The 17,442-nt window shown below is 38.6% G+C and overlaps 1 protein-coding gene across 1 annotated transcript in view; it reads right to left on the bottom strand.

Moving 5' to 3' along the window:
• The window catches only part of MND1 (meiotic nuclear divisions 1), a 47,163-nt gene that overhangs the window by 8,661 nt on the left and 21,060 nt on the right, over window positions 1–17,442 (bottom strand). Inside the window, exons 5-7 of the mRNA XM_037496648.2 lie at window positions 7,660–7,734; window positions 6,331–6,445; window positions 922–966 (exon numbers count right to left, since the gene is read on the bottom strand). Coding sequence (XP_037352545.1) covers window positions 922–966; window positions 6,331–6,445; window positions 7,660–7,734 — 235 coding nt within the window. The remainder of the gene's footprint in view (window positions 1–921; window positions 967–6,330; window positions 6,446–7,659; window positions 7,735–17,442) is intronic.

Below are 17,442 nucleotides of genomic sequence, written 5' to 3' on the forward strand. Positions count from 1 at the left end.
TTAAGGTATCAGTAAACACAGTATAATGTTATAAATGTATATTCTCATATGATTTTCTTAAATAACATTTATTTTCTCTACTGTATATATTACCTACAACACAAAATATATGTTACTTGACTGTTTACATTGTTGGTAAGGAAACAGTATAAAAGAAGAAATAAGAAGATGTACTGTATACACAAAATGGGATACTACTCAATTATGAAAAAGATGAAGCTTGCCATTTGGAACAACACGGATAAAACTGAAGGGGGCTATACTAAGTGAACTAAGTCAGAAGGAGAAAGACAAATACCAAGTGATTTCATTTATATGTGCACTATAAAGAAACAAAGCAAAGGAACAGACAAAACTAATCAAAACCACCATTGGAATGTGACTGCAGAACTGAGGTGACCATAGGTAAAGGAGGGTAGGGGCGAGCAAGAGGTGGAGGGGAGGGGGGCCTGAAGAGGATCATTGGTGCTTTGGGTGGTAACATACACGTGAACAGGTGTGAACCTGTATGTACACACAGTTGAGTAAATCAATATTGTATCAATAAAATTATTTTTCTTTTCTTTTCTTTCTTAAAGCCTTTACTTTGAGACATGATGGAAGAAAACAGTGTTATCAAAATTATTTTTAAAAGTATCAACAAGCTTAAAAGAAGTTTTACACCATTTTTTGATCATAAGGGGCAGCTGGTACCCCAAAACCCTGTGATGTTCAAGGGTCAACTAAATATTACAAAATGAATTATAAGATTTGAAAATTAACCCTAGGTAACTGAAATAATGTATAAAAACTTCATCAATACATATATTTTCAGAAATGTCTTTTCCTGAACAAATCCAGGCACCAGGCACTGAGATTTTATATCCTAGTGAGTGTGGGAGAAGTGTAACCACAGCTTACCAGTACCATTATAATACCTACCAGTCCATCTGTTAGCTGCTTCTTTGGCTACTTTATTTGCTTGACCTTAAAAAAAAAAGAGAAAAAAAAATGCATATATAAATACACACATACATATATACATAATTATCTTCAGCTATCTATAGATTTATTTTTTATGTGAACAAAAGATTAAATAAAATATGGGAAAAAAGCTCAAATAGGGACATAATATTGTGTAACACAAACCTGCTCAACTTTCCAAGGAAATTTTAGAGAGTTGCAATTATACTAGTCTTGGGAGCCTTTCCCCACCCCACAGATACCAAATTTCATTTTTTATATTGTGTGCCCTACATCATAGGCTTCTCATTATTTTTTATGCCACTTATTGTGAATGACACAGGAGAACAAGTAGGACACAAACAAAAATGCTCGAACACTAATCTCTAGGTTTACCTACATAGAAACTTTTACAAGTGTATTTTATTTCTTCCTATTAATCAAATTACTAGCTAAAGTCTTTTCTTCAACGGGAAGGACTCCCCCCCTTTTTTAGGGCAGGTCTGCTAGTGACAAACTCTCCATTGTTTACATGGGAATCTTATTTTATCCTTTATTTTGAAGGAAAATATTTCTAGATGTAGAAGTTTTGGTTACTGAAGATCACTTACATATGATGAATTGTTTCTTTCTTGTAGCTTTCGGGTTTTCTGCTCTTTTTTGATAGATTAGGTTATTTCAATCAAAATATCTTACTATATTCAAGCTTATGGATTCCTTCTGCCTGCTCAAATCTGCTGTTAGTCCCACTAGAGAATTTTTCATTTTAGTTATCGCAGTTTTCAACTGTAGAATAACTGTTTGGTTCTTTTTTTTCCCCCCCAGTAATTTCTATCTCCTTATTGATATTCTCTATTTGGTAAGATATTACTCTCAGATTTTCCTTCAGTTCCATAGGCATGCTTTTCTTTAGCTTAAAAAAAAAAAAAAGATTTATTTATTTATGCATACAAGAGCTGGGGTGTAAGCCAGAGGCATGACGGGTGAGAGGATTCGCCAGAGACAGAGTGGGGAACAGAACAGGCAGACTGACTAAAATACACTGCTGAGGGGAGTAGTGGGAGAGGCAGGAGAGGTCTACTGTGCCATGTGGGTAGCTCCTTGGCCAGGGGTGGAATTCGTGCTGCAGTGGCTGCTGACAAAGTCTGCATGTTTTGGTGCATGAGTCATATCTGTTTCTTTGCATGTCTTGCAAATCTTTTGGTGCAAAATGAACACTTTAAAGTAATGTAATCTGGCCATTCTGGAAATCAGATCTTTCCTTCCTTTCCAGCGTGATGGTTGTTACTCATTGTAGCTTTGTTGTTTGCTTAATGATTATCCTGTAAAGTATATATTCTTCGCTATGTGTAGCCAATGAAACCTCTAGTCTTCAGTTTGGTTATTGTTCAGTTAATGACTGAACACAAATTTCCTTAGCCACCTGGACTAAATCACTAAATCTCCAAGTCCTTGCTAAGGGTGTGTGTGTGTGGTGTGTGTGTGTGTAAGTGCATGTTTTAACACTCAGCTAGGAAGTTTACAACTCTACTTTGTCTTCACTTCCTGCTTGCACTGAATGTCAAGGTCAGCTGGATGGAGAGTAGGACCGTCGCAGTTCCTTCCTAAGAATGTACACAGCCATTTGCATGCATGTGGCTTCTAGATTTCCAGGAATATGTTGCTTTTCAAGGCACCTATGAACATCATTTTTAAGTTTCTCCTTTTAATTTGTTCGATTAGTCTACTTACTGCTTGCCTAAAACAGATGTGAAGTTACAACTCTTGCCTGTAATTATCTTAGACAAATGCTCCCTAAGGAGAGGCTTCTGGCACTGGGCATACACCAAGCCAGGTAAAACAAGACAATCCTTTCTAGTGGTGTCTTTCAGGAAACACGCAAAATATCAAATAATGAGAATTCTTTAGGAATGAGGGTCCTAAGGCATTGGAACTGCATGCCGTCTCCTCTCCTCTGAAAGCAGTAACGCGGGGCAGCTATTTTTCAAGGTTACTACTGAGCCAGAAAGAGTAGAAGTCAAAACACTACAAAGCTTGCTGTTCCCACTGAGATTCAGTCATTTTTCTTGAAAAGGCTCGGTAAGCCTTTGCTAAGTTACTAATTGTGGAAAAGCTGTGACAATTTTTGCAAGCTTTCACAGAAGAGTGTATTTTCAGAGGTCTTTACTATTTTCACTGTCATCCTGGCATTGTTTCTAATTTTTTTTTTTTTTTTTAAGATTTGTCTTATTTTATTTATACATATAAGAACTGGGATGTAAGCCAGAGATGCAGTGTGTGCATGTGTGTGTGTGCGTGTGTGTGTGTGTGTGAGAGAGAGAGAGAGAGAGAGAGAGAGAGAGAGAGAGAGAGGGTTCACCAGAGATAAGTGGGGAGCAGAGCAGAACAGGTGGATCCACTGAAATACATTGCTGAGGGAAGCAGCAGGCGAGAGAGGAGAGGTCTGCTACACCACGTGGGTGGGGCTGGGAATCGAACTCGTGCTGCAGTGGCAGCTGAAAGCTTCATAGTGCTGAGACTTAACCCCTTGGGCCATCAGGGAGGCCCATATTTCTTTTTTTTATTTTTTAAAGATTTATTTTTATTTATTTGTTTATACAAGCACTGGGTACAGTCAGAAGCACGGGAGGGTGAGAGAATTCACCAGAGCCTGAGCAGAACAGTCAGATTGATGAAGTACACTGCTGAGGGGAGCAGCGGGTGGCAGGAGAGGTCTGAACGCCATGTGGGACCCTCGCCGGAGGCCGGGTATCGAACTGGCGCTACAGAGGCTGTGGGCAGCTTTGCAGCCCAGCGCTCAACCACTGTGCCACCAGGGAGGTCCAGAGGCCCATATTTCTAAGAAAATTTCTTAAGTAGTTCTATGACTTCCTTGTAAGTATTTCTATGGAAATTTAACTTATACCACAGCTTATTTTATCACTTTTTACTTAAGTAATGATTAGAGTACATAAAATTACAATCTTAATAACTTATGCTTTTACTTCTCACTTATGGGAACTTTGCATGCAATCTTGCTAATACTTAATGATATCAATAACTAAACTGGCATGATGGAACACAAATATTTCCTGCAGGAATTATTGAGCAATAAGAGATAATACACAGCCAAGTCCACATGAACATAAAGGTTACAGCTATTATTGGCAGAAAAACTGCTTTAAAATAAACCATGACAGACTTAGAGATAAGCTGATTGTCCTAAAGTGTGCTATAGTCAAGCTATTAAGAATTAAATCCTATTAAAATTAATTTTTGGCATTTATAATCCTTTAATCCAGTATAATCTATACTTCAATACTATGATAGCTGAAATCCAATGAGATCCCTCACTATCAAAGGGAACATTTTAAAAACAGTAATTTTATTGGGGAAGGAGGTTGGGGTGAGGAGAGGTTAAAGTTTAAACTTATGGGGCCTCCCCTGGTGGCGCAGCGGTTGAGCGCTGGGTTGCAAAGCTGCCCGCGTCCTCTGCAGCGCCGGTTCGATCCCCGCCTGCTCCCCGGCCACCAGAGGAGGGTCCCACATGGTGAGCAGACCTCTTCTGCCACCCGCTGCTCCCCTCAGCAGTGTACTTTGTCACTCTGCCTGTTCTACTCTCCGCTCTGGCTCTGGTGAATTCTCTCACCCTCCTGTGCTTCTGACTGTACCCTGTGCTTGTATAAATAAATAAATAAATAAATAAATCTTAAAAAAAAAAAAAGTTTAAACTTATGTTCCCTACACTTAGTGATAAGGAGATCACTCCCATGTGCTACTTAAATATTTAAATTTCTTGGCTTTACAAATTATAATTTTCATTAATTTGGAAAAAAATTTAGACTTTCTTCAAACATTTTTCTGGCCTAGATAACCCCCCTCTTCCTCTCAACACACATTTCTCTTGGCACTCTAATCACACGTGTATTAGGTTGCTGGAAGTTGTCCTAGGTCTCAAAAAAGCTATTTTCATATTAAAATGTTTTTATTTCTCTTTGAGTTTCACCTTGGAGAGTTTCAATTGCTAGGTCTTCAAACACATTAATCCTTTCTTCTGCAAGTTTTGGTCCACTGTTAATCCAAGCAAATGTACTTTTCATCCCAGACACTGCAGGTTTCTAGGGCTTAGCGGGAGCGGGGAGGAAGGGATGGTCAAGGAGTATAATGGATGGTGATGGGAAAAAATAAAAATGAAATGGCTAATTTAAAGGGGGAAAAAGCTATTTAAAATGACCAAACTGGGGAAGTTTTAGTGGAGGGATCATTCTTTTCATTATCAAAACAGCAAATATCTGTGCTTTTCCTAGTCTGTCTTGTGATCAACCTGGCCTCCTCCACCACTGGTCTTTGCTATGAACACCAAGAAGTCATGTCCTTATAAGACAGACGAACAGAAAAACAGTTTGTTTCCTTTTCCAGATGAGTCGCGAGCAGGCCTTGCTTCCTACAGTATCCCCTACCCCACGCCTTGACTCCTTTGATGTGCTCATCTTTAGCGCTTCATTGGCAATAATTAAAACTTAAAGATAGGTTAAAATGGTTATTTTTAAGCAGTAGATGTGGTTCTTGCTTTCTTCTGGAGGATGTAAATGAAATGAATCTGTGGGCAGCGTGAAAGATCTAACACATCTTTCCAAGTACTTATTCGCGGGAAATGACCAGCTCAAAGGATCCTTTTGCCTCCTGAAAATCAGCCTGGGTGACCAGCTCAATGGCTGCATGTTACCTGCGTGAGAGCAGTCCCTCCCATCATTTGCAAGGGGGGACCTGTCTGTACAATTAAGTTTAACCTCAGATTTACACTAACTGAACTGTTAAAAATTGAAAAAAGTTATGCATCTGAGAGCAATTAAGTGTAATGTCTTTCTAATAGTCTTTAATTTCTTCAACTCTTCAAATGTATATCTTTATACAAATATATAAAATTATGCAAAATGAAGCTTTGGGAACTCTGGTTTAAAAGTAGGTAAAACATCATTGGTATATTCAAAAGGCAAGTCAATAGTCAGAATGATTTTCTGCAATTTGCAAACACTTGTATTTTTTGGAATCAGTTTTCCTAGAAGATAATGGTGGATGGATTTCTTTCTAGAGTTAAGGTACGCGGGGCCAACTTAGATCCATATCCAGCTCCTCAGCTTCCTAAGATTTTATGTCTTTACCCTTTCACCTACCTTCCTTACTCTTTAAATGCTTAAAATGTCAAAGCTGTCATGCTTTGTGATGCTTTAACATTAAGATTCCTTAATGGAAATATTAATGCAACATTAATACTATTAAAGGTTTTATTTTCTCAGATGCACACAGAATGGTTACCAGACAACTACGAGCATAAAGTCTCTCACACTAAAAATTTTAGCAAAGGTGTGACCAAAAAAAAATGTTTAACAAAGATGTGACAAAACTTACGTATTTCTTCCACAACCTGTGGGTCACATTCTTTATATTTTTCTACTTCTGCCTTTAGCTGCTCCCTTTGGTCTCGCAGTGAAGAAAGCTCCTTTGTAAGCATGGCTCGCTCTTCCTGCATCCAAAAAAAGTTATGTAACATTGTAACAAATCAAATGACTATTGTTCTCATAAATAATGTACATTAGGCTTTTGATATCAATATATATAACACATATTTACAGTATAAGAACAAACTCACCTTTCTTTGAAATCTCAAGCATCTTTTATAGACTGAATAACTAAGTGGAATTTATATGTAGAATGGATTACTCATAAATAAAGAAAGATTACCAATTACATATGGATCAACCCAAAAACAACGTCATTATAAGTTGGAAAAAAATGCTACTGGGTAGTTTCATAAGATTATGTCTGTTGTGACCTCTCCTGACTTGCCCGCTGCTCCCTTCAGCAGTGTATTCCATTCAGTCCGCCTGTTCTGTTCCCCACTCTGGCTCTGGTGAAACCTCTCACCCCCCCCGCATTTCTGGCCTATACCCCAGCTCTTGTGTGCATAAATAAATAAATATTTAAAAAAAATGTCTATTGTGTATATATATATCTTATGGCAGTGTTTTAGACAATTTTCAACTTTTAAGGATGACTCATCTTTAAAATAGTAAAGATAATCAGAAACTAGAAAGTAAATGGACTTTAAAACAAAATAGCGGTAAGCGCTGGGTTGCGAATCGAGCTAACCACATAGAACTCAGCAGTGTAATCTGGTGAAATGACTGTACCCACATGCAAAAAACATGAAAACACCCTAACATAGAAAACACTGCACCTTTTAAAATAAAATAAGCCACTATACATTTAACTAATTTAGAACTATTATAAGGCCACAATATCACTATACTGCTAGTTTTCGATTTGCTCTGTGGCAACACTTTCAAAAACACAACGCTAAAAATTTACATGTTTATATACAGGGCTTACCTTTGGCCAGGTTCTCTTCTAAGTACTGTGCAAATATCAGCTAACTTAATCCACACAATAAACCAATGAGGTAGATTTTATTATTCCCCATTGTACAACTGAGAAAACTAAGGATGAATTGTTTAGGAGACTCAGAAACCCAGCAGGGCGGCTCTAGGGTTTGTGTCTCAGCTATGCTGCCATAAGAATACCACAATAATTTAAAAACTAATCACAATTAGTGAGTCCCACCAGGCACCACCTCCCAGCCCTCTCCTGTGTGGCTGGCAGCAGAGCAGTCTCCTCATAGAAAGCTCCAGAGTCCTCACTTTTCAGTCAGCTCTGACTCCATTGCAGACTCAGACTTACCGTTTCCTGTCGGCCAATCTTAGCTTTCTCAATGCTTTTCTGTAGGGTTGCATGCTTTTGGTTTCCCTCAGATAACTAAAGAATTAAAAAAACAAGCAAAATGGCCTGGTAAGAGAAACTTGCTATGAAGTTTATAAGAAGACAAAATGAAATTTGCTTTTGGCCAAGTCAATGTAACAAACAAACACAAAAATCAAAAATTACTGAAACTAATGTCTCCAATGTGAAGAAAACCAAGTACCGGGAATCATTAGTGCAGACTAAAAAAAGTTTAACAATTATTTCTTCTCCTGTACAGGAAATTAATACATGCTTTCAATCCTTCCTACACAGTCTTCATTTATTATGTTCTCCACCTTTTCTCAAATAACTTGAGGTGCAAGATGCGGTCAAAAATTGACTTGAAAATTTAAAAACATCTGTTTTTTATATATTTTCCCTTCAAATTACATTTCACTTTTGACTAGTCTTTTCAACACACCTATACTGTCCCCAGACCAGCAGTATCGCGAGCTGCTTCACTAACAGTCAAAAGTGAACGCACCACTTCTTATCCTTGAAGTATTTTATGAGGAACTGCAGTGCTTTATATACTAAGTCTGCAGAAAAGAAAAAAATCTAGTAGTCTGTTGCTGAATTTATCCATGTTTAGGAACCTTAAGTTGATCAGTATAATCATTTTATTAAGCTTTAACATATGTTATAAGGAGATGGATAAAATAATTAACAGCATAAAGAGATTACAGATGTAGAATATTCACTAGAGGGGGGCCCCACATCAAAAAAAGATTGGTTCATTCCAGAACACTGCCTTTGTTCTGTCTCAATTTTACTAATCTTACCTGGGGCCATAACTAAATAATCAGAGCAAATTCCCAGAATTCAATTCTCCAGCACATCTTTTGCTATAAATTAGTTAGAAATTTCAGACTCATCTGACTGGGTAAGGAACTTACTTAAAATGTATTCCACTCCATCCTCACTCTTGAATTATAAATGTTTAGGAAATAATAATTGGATGAATTCTCTGTTTTGGTTGTGATAAGACACTGACCTTTTACAATATGACCTATTATATGCAGAGAGTGAATAATATTTAGACACCCTTTTTTGCTTAAAAATCACAAACAGTGTCTTTTGAAAGTTGGTAGCTTTACTGGGTCTTTTGTAAATCTTCCTCTCCTCAGTACGCATAAAGGAGCACTGTAAGCACTCTTTCAATGCTTCCCAAGTCATTATTCTAATCCTATGCGAACAAGATCCATCTGTGATGCCAACGAGACACCACCACCACCAAGTCATACCTCTTCTGGAGAGTAATTATCTTTTGTTAAAAACCAAAAATCTGCTGCAAACTTATGAGCCAAAATAAGCTTAAAAGTCCTAAATTTAGCAAGGAGATCAAGTTCTTTAAAACAAGGGTTCCCATTTATAAAATAATGCCATGTTTAGAAAGTTAAAACTCCACCCTGAAGGAACCACCTGAAATAATTAATAAATGCATACAACATTAAATTCAGGAGATTTTCCAATGAGAAAATACATATTAATGAATAGTTTTTTAAAAAATAACCAGACAGTTAAGTGTTATCCAAAAAGTTGATACTTACATAGAAATAAGCCAAAAATTTATGGATACATCTTAACCATGTTAATGATGGTCTTCTAGAATGTTAAATAAGTTACAGGTCTAGATGTAATTATTCACAACTTAAAAGCATTGGAAGGAGAGCTAGTTTAGGAATTCCTTAACTCTGCAAATAATCTGTATTTTAAATGTGATTTCATAATTTGTCATTTTAAGTGAGGGAGGCATCATCTGAATGATATTATCACTGAGAAGCTTCTGTTAAGTACTGAAACAACTTGGCTCAGCTCAATAGTGAAGGATTCTGTTTTCTGTTTAGATCTTAAAATTGCAACCAGTGGAAACAATGAGAGCAACTCTTGTTAAGCAGGTCTTTCTTTTTTTAATCAATTTTTTACTCTCTCTCTCTATTTTAGAAGCAATAGTGCCATAGATCCTATATATGCTTAAAGAAGCCCAGTCCAGGCCTTAGTCACAGAGATGAGCTGTAGAGTCAGGCATAGACATTACCTACAGCAGCAGTTCACAAACTTGAGCGGACATCAGAGGCAGTGAAGAGCCTGGTGGCACACAGACTGCTGGGTCCCCAACTCCCCATTTCTAAAAAGTGGGTCTGGGGATGGAACCTAAGAATTTCCATTTCCACATGCTGCCTGGTGATGGTGATGCTTGTGGTTTGGGGCACCACACTTTTGGGAAGTACTGAGACAAATAAAAGCCTGTTTTCTCACAATTAAAATACACAAGATATGGGCCTCCTCTGGTGGCGCAGGCAGTTGAGCGCCGCGCTGTGAAGCTGTCCTCAGCCTCTGCAGTGCCAGTTTGATGCCGGCTGGCCGGGCGAGGGTCCCACATGGCAAAGCAGACCTCTCCTCTCGCGCCCGCTGCTCCCCTCAGCAGTGTATTTCGTCAGTCTGCCTATTCTGTTTCCCGCTCTGTCTCTGGTGAATCTTCTCACCCTCCCGCGCATCTGGCCTATACCCTGGTTCTTGTATAAATAAATAAATAAATCTTAAAAAAAAATAAAATACACAAAATATTAATAAGGAAGAGTATTGCCTAGTTCATCAGTAAAAACAAATTACTGTTGAATACTGTAGTCTGAACTAGAAACATGGTATTTTAAATTTTCTGTCATAAAAAAAGTTTTACATATTATCAACAAAAAAAGGAGTAATAACTATATTCTCAGTAAAGGTATTCACCATAGGATTCCTTTAAAAAGCAAAAGCTGATACATTTCTGTAGTAGAACTGTAATACTTTTACAAACCCATTTCTGAATTTCGATAAAGCAAATAATTTTTAAAAACCCAGTAATGCAGACCAAAACAATAGCAGCAGTCACAACAAAAACTGCCTATAATTGGTAAGAACAGGATTTCATCTTTAGATTTGAGAGCTGATACAATGCATCTCTTCAATGCATTCCAGCCCACCTATACAGACACTCAAGGCTGAGAACCAGAATGCAAATGTTTTCTAAGGGGCTAATTTAATACCTAGAGGAACTGCCTATTTGTGAGAAACAGAAAGATTGATTCAAGCTGCCTACACTGGAATTCTGATTTTCTCCTTTTTAGAAATAAAAAAAAATTGAAAGCATTAGGGAAGGAATATAAACAGAGGTTTTCACAGATGGGAAAGGATTTTAAGGAATAGTGATTGGGGAGCAACAAAATTAGTCCACTGTTTCATCAAAATTCACATAAAATATGTTATGGGCAAGAACATTTTGTCTTGTTTTTTGCTTTTCCTTAAAAAAATCATTTACTTAAAAATTTTATATATTTAAAGTCTTGTTAGTGTATCCATAACTTCAAAAATTATCTTTTAAGGTGATAGGAATTGATTATGAATTGATCACAGGGAAACAATGAACACTATAAAGATATATATAAAGACAGGAGTCACATAATTATCTTTAACATAGAGAAATGTTAACTATTTCACAATTATGCAGCCAAAAGAAATGTTTTAGGAGACTTTTTAATGACACTAATATAGAGAATATAATTGTAAAAAATTAGGAACAAAACTGCCATTACATTTGAAAGCCTATGTGTGACCAAAAAAATTGCAAGAAAATGCATAAAATTCAAATAATGGTTATCTTTGTATTGCTGTACCTCCTTTAACTTTCTAGAAAATGAATATATATAACAATTATTTAAAAAATTATTTCCGGGGCCTCCCTGGTGGAACAAGGGGTTAAAATGCAGCACTATGGAGCTATCAGCAACCACTGTAGCACGAGTTCGATCCCCAGCCAGGGAGGTGACCCACATGGCACAGCAGACCTCTCCTGACTTGCCCACTGCTCCCCTCAGCAGTGTATTTCAGTTAGTCCACCTGTTCTGTTCCCTGCTCTGTCTCTGGTGAATCCTCTCTGTACCCTGGCCTGTACCCCAGTTCTTGTATGCATAAATACATCTTTAAAAAAATTATTTGCATTATAAGCAATATATGAACACATTCAATATATGAGAATTAAATGAGATTAAAGAGTATTAAAATGAATACTGAAAGTCCCTTTTGGCCTCTCTACCTTTGTACCACCATCTCCTCCCCAGAGGTGACCCCTGTAAAGTCTAAAGGACATCCCCATCCCACTCCTTTGCTTTAGATTTTAATAAATGGATATAGAGAACATCATGAAACACTCATGGGATGATCCTCTAAGTAATGCTCCACAACTTGCATTTCCAGAGAAACGTCCAGTGACAAAACACACGGGCATAGCTACTTCGTTTTTTAAAGAATAGACTTTAATTTTTAGAACAGCTTTAGGTGCACAGCAAAATTGAATGGAAAGTACCGAGATGTCCCCTTTAACCTCTGCCTCCTCTCCCGGCACCCAGCTCCCCTTACTATCTGCCCCAGATCGGTACACTTGTTACAACAGATCAGCCTACATCCACACATCATCATCACCCGAGGCCCACAGCTTATATTAGGGCTTACTCTCAGGGCTGTCTATTTCATGGGCTGTGACAAACATAGAACGACATGCACCCAGCATTATGGTATCTCGGAATATTCATGCCCAGACATCCTCTGCGCTCTGCCTAGTCATCTCCCCAATCTGTGGAGACCACTAATCCCTGCATTGCTTTATAGTTTTGTCTTTTCAAGAAAGTCATATAGCTGGGCTCATGTATCTTGTAACCTTTTACCATCCCCTTTGATCAAGTCAGAACCATACTTTGAACAATAACACAAAAGTACCCAACAATGGGGCTATCTTTGTGAAACTCTAAATGCATAAAGTAGTCAGTGACATTATGAATACTGAAATATTCAAATGCATAATTTTGATATTCTTTCTGAGGGCAAAACAGGCCAAAAAGTGAAATTGGGTTATTCCAGGAAACCAAGGACACACATGGCTTTAAAACTGTCACCACCTGTGGCAAGGACATCAAAATTGGATTCAGCTTTTCGTGAAGCAAATCTTTTCCCAGCTGGTTGATTTGGGAAGAAAATAGTTAAGAAGAATGGCCATCACAAACCCTGAACTCATGTGAAGCACAGAAGAGTGTTTTGGGGATGTACTGGGAATTCTACAGTTCTAGAGTCAGGCTTTTCAAACACACCCAGCAAGAGGCTCCAACAGCAATATAGAGTAACTCCTGGGGGGAGGTTTAGAAGTCTGGTGCAAAGCTACCTACAAAAGTAAAATGAACAAATTTAAAAAATAAATCTCTAAAACCTTAGGCCTTATAGTAAAAATTCATGCAAATTTCACTATTGCAATATTAACTACCATGAGTCACCCAATCTCAACAAATATATATTTAATTCCTGATTCTCTGAGATGCAGACAATAAGAATATTCAATAAAAGGAAACTCAATTCAAGGAATGCATACAGATAAAAGTCTGTATGCATCAGGTGCCTCTCCCAAGCCTTCCTTCCCCTTCCGTTCTGATTTGGGTGGCAAGGTGTTCAGAGAGAAAGGGTGCCTTCCCAGCCTAGGGGAAGAACACGACAGGGTAGATGCTTCCAGTGTAACCATGAAGCTCACCTGGCCAATGAGACAGAAAAAGAAGGCCATTTGGAAAGAGGGTCTTCAGGCATTTTCCTTTCAGATAAAAAGGAAGAGACAGAGAAGAAAGTCCATTTTTCTTCCTGTTTTGGACACTGTCATGGGGAGACAAAGTAGCTATAGTAGCTAGTGTGGAAAAGGAAATAAAAAGTTTCAAACTAAAAAAAAAAAAGTCAGGGACACCATTTCAGATCTCAGCTATCAAGGGGGTGACCACACTGTGACATCAGTGTAGTATTTCCCGCAAAGAGGTATCAAAGTGGTAAGATGAACTGATCATGACAAAGTCCATCCCAAACCTCTTACATAAATTAACAAACATCTCTTATTTAAGCCAATTTAGATCTACTTTTCTGACATTTGAGGCTGCAAATATCCTGATGCATACATATAAAAACAATATGCATCAAAATGTCAATAGCAATTACCTTTGAATTGATAGAATTACAATTTAATTTTCTTTTTTTCTACAATGAATAAATTTATTATAGAAAAACATGAATGTCAGTATTTTAAAAAGCCAGACTATGTAGGGTTGTGGCTTTCAAAGTTCTTACTTGCTAGAAATAACAATTCAAAGTATGCCAAATGGGTGGAGAGAACAGATGTATATTCCACAACACAGACTGGCGCACATGCTAATAGGGAGCTGACTACTCTCCCTAAGTGCCTGGTATGGGGGAGTTGTTAATGTTAAGGAATTATGGGCCGGGCTCTTTGAGAGACTCCACATGGGTATATTTAATCACGCATATTTAATCAGCACAGCTTTGAACAAGTTAGAATATGTTTTACCAACTGGCAAGATTGTTTCAGGCATCACAGAATACACACCAGCTCTGGGGATAAGAAGGTAGTTAAAAGATAGTAAATAGCCTTATTTACTGAAAGAAGTCTGTAAGCTTGGGCACAATTTCCAAAAGCGTGTTTCATGGAACATGAATCCCTCATAAAAATGGGTCAAGTATGTTGCAATGCATACCAGCCTATGCTCTGAGAACTCAAACTAGACTATCTTTGTTAATCCAGGATCTCTCAATTCCTTTGACCTTCTTTTAAGTAACACCTTTTATATAACCATTTCTCAGAATTAATTTGGGTAAAGCTGAGCTAGTGTCCAGTAAAACATAATTCAGGTAAAGGGGTGGAAAAAGGAAATCAAAGTTTAAAATTTGTCCTTGATTATTCCTATATATTATTCATATACATATATTTATTGCTGAGGCTGAATTTTAAAAAACATTGAGATTACTGTGTCTACTTCTGGAAAACATCTTTACTGTTCTATGTAGTGGGCTGGCCAGCAAGGAAAAGCTATGGGCCAGGGAGGAAGGCTCCTAGACCAAATACACACCAGTTGGGACAGAAATTAGGCAATGCCTTTGATTTATGCTTTTATTCAACATTTATTATGTCTCTACGCGTCTCAACAACTGCATTCCATGCTGAGGATAAAACATGATTAAGATATTCCTGCCCTCAAGAATGTCTACCATGGAAATCAGGCACATAAAAACTTCACTCTGTAAAAGAAATATACTTAAGATAATCATAGCACGAAGAAGTACTAAACTCTGCTGAGGAGAAGATGCAGTCTTCCCAGAGGAAAAGATTTTTGAGATGCATCTTAATGGCTATTTGTCTCTGGCTAATGGAAGGTTGTAGTTTACTACATAAATAAAGAGAAGCAGCCAGGCATAGTATGTAAAGACATAAAGAAATAAATGTATTCAGGAAGCTATAAACAGTCTGGTATAACTCGTGTGCAAGGTTAGAGAAGGGCCAGCGGCATGAGCTCCATCACAGAGAGTCTTCAAGTCAGGCTGAGGAATTTGCATTTTATTATTCAAGATTGGGAAACCACCTAAAGGGCATTAAAGATAACTACTATAGCCGACAGGAGAAAACAGACTGCACTGGGAGACCGGTGAAGACACTAATTCAGAATTCTGAAGCAGCGATAACGAGCCCAGACGGTGGCAGTGAGGGTGGAGTGGGAGGGAGAGGCCTGCGAGGCAGCAGCGTGTGGACTCAGCAGCCATGTGGAACCAATGGGATGTGGGAAAAGGAGAGAAAAAAGCCCAAAATAACTACCAGGTAGAGACTGAGTGGATAGTAGTTTCAGGATCTGGAAGACACAGAGGCGCAGGTCTGGGTAACTAGCTGAGTTGTGCACATAACAAACACCCGCTGCCTGTGGCCACTCGAGGTGATGTTGAAAGCTGTATGTCCAGGAGCTGAGTCCCTGAGTGTGGAGCTCAGTTCAGAAGTACAGGCGAGAAATCCGGGGAATCACGAGTGTGCAGGAGTGGCAGGAGCTACACGGGAGATAAAAGATAAGATGGAATGTCCCGGGCAGAATGTGCAGGGCAGGACGGGAAGGGACCGTCCTAGGGACCCTCATAGGACAAAGGTGGTTGCCTGGGTTTGAGGTATTTTTCTCTACTACAAAAATCTTTACAGAAAAACATACACTTATTTAAAAAAGAACAGGGAAAAGTAATTTAAAATGTAACAAGAATAAAGTCAGAGACATGAATCTAAAACAAGGCCTATTTAGTATTTTAGAAAAGACCACAGTGAAATAGTGCAAGTTTAGAAAATCTAAGTAAGGATAACTGACAGCAGGGGATGAGTTACATGTACTGGGAACAGAGCTAGTGTTCATCTTTCAATGAGAAGATGGTGAACTAAGGAAGTGACAGCGTCAACTTTTTTATTTACTTAGACATATTCAGATCAAGATGGAGATCTGGAAAGCATATAAAATTACTTTGGAGATACAGACCTGTCCCCTCTTCCAGGCCATTCTATAGATGATAAGGGCCTGACCCATCCACTGTGGTGGAGTAGGATCAGTTCCAACTGCAGGAGGAGGAGCTAAGCTACAAAATCCCTAGAAAATCTGAAGGATAGAGGGAGAGAGAAAACTTAGGACTTCACGTCTGGAACCCGGAGAGGAGGCAGCCTTGCAGCTACTGTGCACACCACTGAAAGAGGGGTACAAAGCAGGCCCTTTGACATATCTGAGCACCAGATAGAAGACGGTGTAAATCTCATTAGACCCAGCCCACACAAACACTAACCCCGGGATCCTTGCCAACACCATTCCTGGCTAGCCAGGCTTGAGAGGCTCACCCTGAAGAGAAGGTGGGCCACTGAGGAGGGAGGAATGAAAAACTGGTTGAGTTTACCTTAATTTATCGAGAAATCTCTGAGCGACTGACGTTTTTACTACCAGTGAATGAGCTCAAATTTGAAATTACATTTAATTTTTGCATATGTGAACTTGTGACCTGAGTATCTGTATTGGCTCTGTAAGGATCTTACAAATATGTCAAAGAACATTATCACTTGCATCCATGCTATCCTGACCTTGACCTTCAGACTATAGACTGAAAGCATGTGTCCCATCCACACAGACAGGCAACAAAGAGAAAAATCTCTATTTCAATAAAAATTAGTGTTTAATTTAAAATCTGAGTTTGGTAGAGTCAATGTGTGCACCGATGATAACAGACTCTACCTCCTAAACTTCTCCCCAGTCTATATCTTCTCCAACCCGAGGGCCAGAGTCTTAGCTCAGTCTTCACCATCCAGCTGAACAATTTCACAGCACACACTCGAGAATCCTCCACACTGTCAACAGAGCCTCTTTCTAAAATAAGGCTCTGATTGTCTCACGTCCCTACTCAAAATTCTTCAACAGAGGTACATAGAGTTCTTTCTTATCAGCACCTGCTAACAATCAAGTTATAGCCAGCTGTCCCTTGTACAACCGAGTGTTACAAAACAACTAGAATTCTCTCTCACACATTACGTACTTTACACACACTGCTCTCTGCATATAATCCATAGTGCCAAAAGCTAAATTACTCACAATGTACTAGTCACTGGTGTCAGCAGTCATAGGAAACACATTCAATTTCCATAACTATGCTATGCAGTAGGAATATTAAAACCATCTGATAAGAGGTTTCTACTAAATGGGAGAGGTTGGGCTTGAGCCTGGAGCCCACCTGCTGTCCTGCACAGGCATGTGGGGCACTGCACCCAGAGGCCCTTCCATCACAACTCCCTCATGAACTCCCAACCTTTCCAGAACTTGCTTCGCTGTCTCCTTCCTTAACTGTAAAGGCTTCCCTCAG

The sequence above is a fragment of the Talpa occidentalis genome, unplaced genomic scaffold (genome assembly GCF_014898055.3).
Source record: "Talpa occidentalis isolate TD23 unplaced genomic scaffold, MPIMG_talOcc4v2.1 talOcc4.8, whole genome shotgun sequence".
Taxonomy (NCBI): Eukaryota; Metazoa; Chordata; class Mammalia; order Eulipotyphla; family Talpidae; genus Talpa; species Talpa occidentalis.